Raw genomic sequence first — 9,368 nt, forward strand, 5'->3', positions numbered from 1 at the left:
GTTATTATCCCTTACCTTCATCCCTATATTAGGAAGACAAAACCCTCTCCAATCATCTTCTTCTTCCCTGCTTTGTCCTGTCCGTCTCTTTTTGGTACTCGATCTTCAGCCCATGATCTTGGCAATCATATTAACGATGGCATTCCACTTTGGCTCCGAGCTCAACATCATTTTTCAACGTTTCCGGTGTCCAGCTCTTCTTCGCATACCGCTCTACACTCCTGCCTTATTTCTTCGAACTCTGCACACCAAAACACCGTGTGCTCGGGCGTATCACACCCTCCACAGAACCAACCCATCATAGTTTTAGTCCAGCCCGAGTAGCTGTCCTATCTCTTAACACAACCTAATCCAACCCAACCTAACCCTCTGCTCTCGCCAGTGATTCCCAATTCTTTCTGTATATAATTTTGAATCATTTTGAAAAGAGTTGTGTTATTAAAAGAAATGTATTATCCTAAACAATCATTATTTTTTCAATTTTTATTGAAATCTACGTTCATTTTAATATAAACACTGAAAATTTCATGGTTCCATTTCGATGTATGAATAAGTTATGACTTTTTAATTGAAACTCAACCTAAATTTGAACCATTTTTGAGTACTATTCCTACTATTTTCCTTTTATAACTTGACATAATTAATTCAAAAACTTTCCCAAATATAATCAAACAAGATAATAACAAAAATAAGTTATTATTAAACATCCTGTTACTAAAACACTAAAAACCATGGAAAATAGCTTGTTTGCGATAACAACTTTGCAAAATTTATTAAAGACCGTCATCGTCTTATGAAAGAGAAGTTTTTTTATAATTCACGTGATATCCTTCTTATCAAAACGTGCTGTTGTATTTTCTGAACTTTACTCTCGTTTTGACAAACATCGTTCGATATCGGCCGACTTTCAAGAGTCTCGTGCAAGAAAATTAAAGATAAGAACGCTTTCAACATGTGAACATCCTCAAGATCCCCCCTCTCACACCTCTTCGACCTTCCATATTTAACAACGATAAAAGATCGCGACAAGAAATAGTTCGTAGTCAGTGCGTTTGGATTTCTAAGAGAATAATAGAAAAAAAAATTGTGATATTAAAGATATTTTAAACGAAGGAAAATGTTGACGTTATTTTTAATAATTAGTGTTTTTTCCTCGATTTTTGCTGCTACAGAAGAGAATTTGCTTTTGGTTCATGTTGTAAGTATTTTTAAGTTAAATTAAAAAAAATATTTAAAAAATCTTTTAATTAAGTTTTTTAGACATGGTAGTAGAACTCCAGAAGAAAAAGACATTTACCCAAACGATCCTTACACGATCCAAGATTTTGAACCAATGGGTTGGGGACAATTAACAAACGTATTTTTAATCAATAAACATTTTTTAAAGAAGTTTTTAAATTAAAATTTATTTTAGGTTGGAAAACAACGTGCTTATAAACTTGGCAAATTACTAAGAAAACGTTATAATCATTTCTTGGGCGAGATTTATACTCCGGATATAGTCGAAATGACCTCAACCGATTACGACAGAACAAAAATGAGTGCTTTACTTGTATTGGCAGGTTTATTTCCACCGACATCGTCCCAAAAATGGGACGATCATCTTTCTTGGATGCCAATTCCTTACCATTTCGATAAAAACGATTACGATTACGTAAGTTTTATTAAATAAAATTACCGTTTTAAAAATTTATTTTATTTAGTTTATAAGAAGACCAACAGGGTATTGCCCAAACTACGTAAAAGAATTAAACAAAATTTACGAATCCGAAGATTACAAAAACTTGTTAAGCGACCACAAAGAAACTTTCGAATATATAGAAGAAAACTCTGGGAAACCAATAAAAACCCTTTACGACGTATTTTCCATTTACCAAACTTTGCACGCCGAGGAAACAATGAATTTTACATTACCAGAATGGACAAAGCCCATATATCCAGGTCTAATCGACCAATTAGCCGGAAAACAGTGCGAATTTGAAAATTATAATCCAATCTTAAAACGTTTAAACGGCGGTAGAATGCTTAAGATAGTTTTGAATCAAATGCTATCTAAGATTAAAGATGAATTACCAAAGGAAAGAAAGATTTACTTATATTCAGGTCACGAAAACAACGTTATTAATATTTTAGCAGCCTTAAATGTTTTTAAAGCACACGTTCCGAAATACAGCGCTGCTGCGATTATAGAACTTTATTACGTTCCTTTGTCCAATGAGTACAGAGTTAAAGTATTTTACGAATACGATGTTAATGAGGAATTTCGAATTGAAATCATTTCCGGTTGCGAAGAAAGCTGTGAAATTGGTAAATTTATGAATCTAGTCGATGATTATGTTCCTAAGAATTACACCGCAGAATGCGGATCCGATGCGTTCCTAAATTAAGAGTATTATTATTTTTAACGTTCTTATTATCTTTTAAAATAGATTTACTAAATAGATTTTTATTGCTGTATACAATAGAAGTCGTTAAGTCGTTAAACCATTTTAAATTGAATCGTTTTAAATTGATATTAAATAAAATTAATTAAAATATTTTATTTATTTCAATTTGTAACTTTAACAAGGCTACTAGTTATAAAACATCATCATCATCATTGGAAGCTAATCCATTGTTTTAGGATCAGCTTTCACTCTCTTCTATCTCATGCCTTGGCTTTCCAGTTTCTAACTCCCAGCATTTTTAGACTTTCTTCCCCCTCATCCTTATATCTGCTGTGAGGCCTGCCTCTTTTGCGGTGTCCAAAAACTGTTCAATTCAAAATTGTAACGCCTTCCCTATCTTCCGTTTTTCTGAACACCTCTGTATATGTGGTGGAGCATCTTTCTTTCAAAGCAGCCCATTGTCATCGGCCATGTTTTTGACGCGTTTTATATATTAGTATCTTAGTTTTGTTGGTTACTATGCCTGATGTTAATAGTTTTCTCAGTCCAAAGTAAGCTTTATTAGCCATATACATACAGTCTTCTCCTAATTTCTTCAGTCATTATGTTATTTTCATTTATCAGATCTTCAGATGGAATTATCTGAGCGTTATTATTAATAACGGAATAATTCATAATTAATATTAAAAAAAAATCATTTTCCATAACTAATCTAAATCCCCTATGTCTCCTTGCTGCCACTTCCCCAATCCATCTCCTTTCCTCTGCCCTCTCCTCCAACACTTGTCTCCAATCCATCAGCTCCTCCCTCAACTCACTACACTCCACCTATAGTATAGGCTATCTGAATCCAATTTTTGGTGATTCTTTTGACGTCATCCATCCAGCAGTCTCCACTCTAGAACTGGGCAGGTTCTTCGTAGGTCATCATTTCGTATGTGGTCTCTCAGGGTTACACCCAGCATCGACCTCTCCATCTTTCCATACGTTACTTTGAATCTCCTGGCAGTTGTCACCGTTAATGTTAAAGTTGCACGCATTGATTGCAAGGCTTTCTTTTCACATATATAGGATTATTGCTCTTGAAGATGTCTCTAAGTTTCCCGTAGGTTGTCTATGCGAGTCTGATCCTTCTGTTTAGTTCGCTTGTTTGATTATCTCTCGATACACGAACCTAATAGCCAAGATATACCTACATAGCTGTCAAATCTCTCATTCTCATTATCCCCAATGTTGATGTTAACAAGATTTGTCATAAATTTTTTATTATAAATTTGTTTATAAATTTAAGTCGTTTAGTATCAGTTTCATCTCTCCAAGGTAATCCCAAATAAAGACTATATCCTCTGCAAAGTACTTAGGTATTTGCCGCCAATGTTTATGTTTTTCTTCCGAATTTTATAAATAATTAAAATTTATTATTTTATTAGTTATCATAATCTTTTGTTATCAAAATAACGGTTTAATCAGATCTGGTATAATCTTGGTTGCCTACATTAAAGGTTTGTAAAACTAATAAATATATTCTTATCATATGCATTATAAATTTATCGTGTTTATTAATCATGAATTTCAAATGCTTTTGTTAAAACTGTTAGTAAACTTTGTTATAAAAATCATAATTCTAATTATTAATCGACACATCTTGTTGTCTAAATAATACACTTGATCTCAAAAGTAGATAAATGAGGTATTCCCAGAAATACTCTACTCTTTGTCACTATAGTAAAACCTCTATTGATAGATAAACTCAGGGTATTCCCACAGGATGTATAAATCAAGGATAATAATTCTAGTTTTAATTTTTATTCAACATTAGATTATTGTATATTTTTCATTGAACTAAACTTTTTCAGGCCATTCTCAAGTATCCAATTTTAAAGATGATCTAATTCAACATTAGTTTGGTTGGAACCATGTTATCCTTTATTTAAAATAAAAATTTGTTATTTTATAACTTCATCATACATTCTTCTCTTAACTTAACTTTATCTATATAAAAATAAAAATGTGTATTTGCTTATTGTTTAGTTTAAACAAATTCAAGCTCCTTTTTCTTATTTAAGATATAAAATATTTTCTTTAAATAACAAAAACTTCGCATTCAAACTAAAAGTAAATTAACACTAGAGGGTAACTTAACTTCTTTTAACTTGACTTTATGTATATAAAAATAAAAATGTGTATTTGCTTATTGTTTAGTTTAAACAAATTCAAGCTCCTTTTTCTTATTTAAGATATAAAATATTTTCTTTAAATAACAAAAACTTTGCATTCAAACTAAAAATGAATTAACACTAAAGAGTAACAGACATTAATGTACATTCTAAAATTAAATGGTTACAACTACCAGTTGTTTACTTTCGAATTTTTCGTCCTCCTAAAAATAAAAAGTTTTTTGGATTATTTTATTATAATATTTCCCTCAAAAAAATCTTACTTCCTCTTGCATGACCATACGAAACCTTCACCCATTTTTCTTCTTGAGTTTTCTTTGTATCATCAATATTTAGATCAGATAATGAATCAACCAAAGTTGATCCATCAGAAGTTGTTGCACTTTCCTAAAAAATTTTTGTATTAAAGTTATTGATTAAAATACTAATTAAATTATTTACTCGATTTGAAGTTTCACTCAACAGGTTTGAAGGGACTATTCTAACTGGTGGTTGTTGATTCTTTGGTAAATTTTCCCCAGTTTTTCCTGGACCCATTAAAATTTTGTTCCAATTTTTTCTTGATGCCTCAATATCTGAGTCACCATAAACTGAAAATCCAGATGCTTCTGAAGTTGATTCCTAAAATAAATGAATTCCTTTTAATACTTAGAAATTAATTAAACAAAAAAAAATCAATACCCTTTCAGATAGGTCAGATTCCTCATATTTTTTTGCTTTTAAAGATGCTTCATTCCTCTCACGTTCCAATCGATCCAACATTTGGTGTCTTTCACGTTCTGCCTGCCGAAATTTTTTCCTGACACTAGGTGGCTCAACTTGGATTGTTCGAATAATTCGATTTTGTTCACAATATATTTGCGGATTATAGGACGGCGCATCAGTCTAAATAAAAAAATTGTATTAATATTAAAATTAAGAGGAAGAAATTCCCACCGTTTCCCAAGTGTCATCATATTCCATAGGGACATTCCTATCAATTTTCCATTTTTCCTCTATTGGCTCATCTAGATATAACTGCTTCTCCAATTCTTTTCGTTGTTCACAACTTTGAATGTGATACTTTTTAAAAATAAAATAGAAAAATTATTCAAAAATTTGACATTTATAAACTTTGAGGTTATGGTAACTTCAAATTTACCTCCAATTCTGGTTCTGGTACTTTATGTTGGGCGAAAAGGGGACAGGTAACGAGCTTAACATGGGGATTAGCTTTACGACACCTAACCAAATGATACGAGAATCTTTTCGCAAGTATTCTATGTGAAACGTTGTAAGGACAAGTTTTGAGCTCTTCTAATTCACTTAAAATGATTAAGAAATATTGAATTTATGAAGTATTGTGTTAATAACGATATACGTACCCAGATGTATACATTGCCATTGTAGAAATGCTTTTTAAGACTTATTTTTGTACTTTAACTGGTAATCTAGCTGTCTAAAACTACGCCAAAAGACGGTTTCGTAAATAGTGCCATCTATTGACCATTTATAAAACTAAATACTTAAGCAAGATCATAATTAAAAAAAATAATTTAGATGTATTTTGTTTAAATATTAATTTTCTCGTAATTTTTATATGATTTTTTGCAATAATTGGGGTTATATATCAATAATTTTTATTTTTTGAAATTAGTTAAGTGTGTAAGGGATGATGCCTAACTTCAATAAACCGACATGTTGCACATTTTGATATTAACTAAAATTAGAACTAACACTAATCCTAAAACTAGAAAGTATCTGAAGACGCATGGCTAAACCCGAATGTTTATTTTTATTAATTTAATTTTAGAATTTTAAACCATAATGTTTATTTTTTATTAATTTAATTTTACAATTTTGTTGAAGTTAGGCAACATCCCTTACACATTTCACTAAAAATAAAACAATTATTAATAGACAAGTCTAATTATTGCAAAAATCATACAAAGTTAATATGTAAACAAAATACATCTCAATTATTTTTTTTTAAATATGGTTTAGCATAAGTATTTAATTTTTGTAAATTGTCAATAGATGGCACTATTTAGGAGACAGTCTTTAGCGTGGTTTTAAACACCTGGTTCTAAGTACGCGTGTGATACGATTTTCATTTAAAGTACAAAAATAAGTCTTAAAAAGCATTTCTAACATGGCAATGTATACGTCTGGGTACGTATATCTTTATTAACACAATCCTTCATAAACTCAATATATCCTAATCATTTTCAGCGAATTAGAAGAGCTCAAAACCTGTCCTTACAACGTTTCACATAGAATAACTGCGAAGAGATTCTTGTATCATTTGGTTAGGTGTCGTAAAGCTAATCCCCATGTGAAGCTCGTTACCTGTCCTCTTTTCGCGGAACATAAAGTACCAGAACCAGAATTGGAGGTAAATTTGAAGTGAACATAACCTCAAAGTTTATAAATGTCAAATTTTTTCTATTTTATTTTTAAAAAGTATCACATTCAAACTTGTGAACAACGAAAACAACTGGAACAAGAGTTATATCGAGATGAACCAATAGAGGAAAGATGGAAAATTGATAGAAACGTCCCCATCGAATATGATGACACTTGGGAAACGGTGAGAATTTCTTCCCCTTAATTTTAATATTAATACACTGTTTTTATTTAGACTGATGCGCCGTCCTATAATCCGCAATTATATTGCGAACAAAATCGAGTCATTCGAACAATCCAAGTTGAGCCACCTAGTGTAAGGAAACAATTTCGGCAGGCGGAACGCGAAAGACATCAAATGTTAGATAGATTAGAACGAGAGAGGAATGAAGCATCTTTAAAAGCAAAAAAATATGAGGAATCTGACCTATCTGAAAGGGTATTGAAAATTTTTGTTAAGTTACTTTTTAAGTATTTATTAAAAAAAATTCATTTATTTAGGAATCAACTTCAGAGGCATCTGGATTTTCAGTTTATGGTAGCTCAGATATTGAGGAATCAAGAAAAAAATTGATCAAAATTTTAATGGGTCGAGGTAAACCTGGCGAAAATTGTAAAAAAAATCAACAACCACCAGTTGGAATAGTTCCTCCAAAGCTGTTGAGTGAAACTTCAAATCGAGTAAATAATCTAATTGGTATTTTAATCAATAATTAATAACAATTTTTTTTAGGAAAGTGCAACAACTTCTGATGGATCAACTTTGGTTGATTCATTATCTGATCTAAATATTGATGATACAAAGACAAGTCGAGAAGAAGAATGGGTGAAGGTTTCACATGGTTATGGAAGAGGAAGTAAGATTTTTTTGAGAGAAATATTATAATAAATAATCCAAAAATATCTTTTATTTTTAGGAGGACGAAAAATTCGGAAGTAAACAACTGGTAGTTGTAACCATTTCATTTTAGAATGTACATTAATTTCTGTTACTCTTTAGTATTAATTCATTTTTAGTTTGAATGCAAAGTTTTTGTTATTTAAAGAAAATACTGCATATCTTAAATAAGAAAAAGGAGCTTGAATCTGTTTAAACTAAACAATAAGCAAATACACATTTTTATTTTTATATAGATAAAGTTAAGTTAAGAGAAAAATGTATGATGAAGTTATAAAGGAACAAAGTTTTATTTTAAATAAAGGATAACTTGGTTGAAAAGTTGAGTTCAATGAAAAATATACAACAATCTAATGTTGAATAAAAATTAAACCTTGAATTATCATCCTTGATTTATACATCCTATAAACAACTTTGGGAATACCCTGAGTTTATCTATGAACAGAGGTTGGTTTATCTGTAGTGACAAAGAGAGTAAAGTATTTCTGGGAATCCCTCATTTATGTACTTTTGAAGTTAATAATAAACATGTGTATTATTTAGACAACAAGATGTTACTACAAAAGATCAGTTATAATATGATGTAATGTATGTATGGAATTAAGAGATAAGGACAAGGTGGAAGAAAGTCCAAAAATGCTGGGAGTTAGAAACTGGAAGACTTTTTCCCTTAGTGCAAGTGCAATTATCTTGGTTATTATTATAGGTGCAGTATTATAACTAAGACATTATATGGACACTTTTTTACAGAGAATTTGATGAGGTAGTCAAACAACTTTCGTTTTTTTAAATGGAAACGACCACTGATTATTCGCTTATTAAATTCGTTATTTTTTTCTGATTACAAAAAAAATCAGAAGATTTATACATACATCGTATAGACAACTCGGGGAATACCCTGAGTTTATCTGTAGTGACAAAGAGAGTATAGTATTACTGGGAATACCTCATTTATCTACTTTTGAGTTCAAGTGTATTATATAGACAACAAGATGTCAATTAATAATTATAAACTAAAGATTTTTATTTTGTTTACTAACAGTTTTAACAAAAGCATTTGAAATTCATGATTAATAAACGCGATAAATTTATAACGCACATGATAAGAATATTATTAACAAAGGATTTGACGTTACATTAATAAATACCGCAAAAAGAGAGGGGTCTCTACTATAAATAAGTAACAAAGGATATGAATTGTCAGCAGTTGACTCTCACTGGGAGAAGTTAGCTGTTCACATATACCACATATACCATTCCAAAAGTAAGTTGTTTTCGTTTTTATTTTTACTTAATTATAATTATTTTTCTCTCAGTTTGGAACATTACATTTAATCGTCTATTTTGAGCCGCCAGTCATAGAAATTTCAATACCACTTTAATAATGTTGGTCGGGATTTTGGGTCAGCCCATGCTTAGGCCGGGTGTCCATCGCAGATGGGAGGGTCTACACGAGCGTCGTTAAGTTATCATTTCGGTGATTTCTTCTTGACGCTCGCGTACCTTACTCACAACAAATGT

General features: G+C 30.9%; 3 protein-coding genes across 3 annotated transcripts; 2 read left to right on the forward strand and 1 right to left on the reverse strand.

Annotated features, from left to right (window-relative positions):
- The first annotated feature begins 945 nt into the window (after positions 1–945).
- On the forward strand, positions 946–2,538 carry LOC111420621 (venom acid phosphatase Acph-1-like). Its single transcript, XM_023053648.2, has 4 exons — positions 946–1,198; positions 1,253–1,357; positions 1,415–1,654; positions 1,704–2,538. The coding sequence occupies exons 1-4, from the start codon at positions 1,118–1,120 to the stop codon at positions 2,385–2,387; spliced, it is 1,110 nt and encodes a 369-aa protein (XP_022909416.1). The 5' UTR covers positions 946–1,117; the 3' UTR covers positions 2,388–2,538.
- A 1,752-nt stretch (positions 2,539–4,290) lies between these two features.
- Positions 4,291–6,031, reverse strand: LOC111420622 (gametocyte-specific factor 1 homolog). The gene is made up of 7 exons (XM_023053649.2): positions 5,929–6,031; positions 5,706–5,868; positions 5,501–5,626; positions 5,246–5,449; positions 5,006–5,185; positions 4,828–4,951; positions 4,291–4,767 (listed from the first exon to the last, which is right to left on the reverse strand). Exons 1-7 carry the CDS (start codon positions 5,946–5,948, stop codon positions 4,745–4,747), a joined length of 840 nt encoding a protein of 279 aa, XP_022909417.1. The 5' UTR covers positions 5,949–6,031; the 3' UTR covers positions 4,291–4,744.
- Positions 6,032–6,593: 562 nt separating this feature from the next.
- Positions 6,594–8,168, forward strand: LOC111420614 (gametocyte-specific factor 1 homolog). Its single transcript, XM_023053637.2, has 7 exons — positions 6,594–6,715; positions 6,776–6,938; positions 7,008–7,133; positions 7,185–7,388; positions 7,451–7,630; positions 7,683–7,806; positions 7,867–8,168. The coding sequence occupies exons 1-7, from the start codon at positions 6,696–6,698 to the stop codon at positions 7,887–7,889; spliced, it is 840 nt and encodes a 279-aa protein (XP_022909405.2). The 5' UTR covers positions 6,594–6,695; the 3' UTR covers positions 7,890–8,168.
- The last annotated feature ends 1,200 nt before the right edge of the window (positions 8,169–9,368 follow it).

Source organism: Onthophagus taurus, chromosome 10, assembly GCF_036711975.1.
Source record: "Onthophagus taurus isolate NC chromosome 10, IU_Otau_3.0, whole genome shotgun sequence".
In the NCBI taxonomy this organism is placed as follows: Eukaryota; Metazoa; Arthropoda; class Insecta; order Coleoptera; family Scarabaeidae; genus Onthophagus; species Onthophagus taurus.

Bases quoted from the DNA above. Each gene is read 5' to 3' on its own strand.
- LOC111420614 (XM_023053637.2), top strand. From the start codon at position 6,696: ATGGCAATGTATACGTCTGG. The intron at 7,134-7,184 runs GTGAGAATTTCT...GTTTTTATTTAG, and splicing joins ATGATGACACTTGGGAAACG to ACTGATGCGCCGTCCTATAA. The intron at 7,631-7,682 runs GTAAATAATCTA...AATTTTTTTTAG, and splicing joins TGAGTGAAACTTCAAATCGA to GAAAGTGCAACAACTTCTGA.
- LOC111420621 (XM_023053648.2), top strand. From the start codon at position 1,118: ATGTTGACGTTATTTTTAATAATTAGTGTTTTTTCCTCGATTTTTGCT. The intron at 1,199-1,252 runs GTAAGTATTTTT...CTTTTAATTAAG, and splicing joins ATTTGCTTTTGGTTCATGTT to TTTTTTAGACATGGTAGTAG. The intron at 1,655-1,703 runs GTAAGTTTTATT...TATTTTATTTAG, and splicing joins ATAAAAACGATTACGATTAC to TTTATAAGAAGACCAACAGG.
- LOC111420622 (XM_023053649.2), bottom strand. From the start codon at position 5,948: ATGGCAATGTATACATCTGG. The intron at 5,869-5,928 runs GTACGTATATCG...AATCATTTTAAG, and splicing joins ATGGCAATGTATACATCTGG to TGAATTAGAAGAGCTCAAAA. The intron at 5,627-5,705 runs GTAAATTTGAAG...ATTTTTAAAAAG, and splicing joins TACCAGAACCAGAATTGGAG to TATCACATTCAAAGTTGTGA.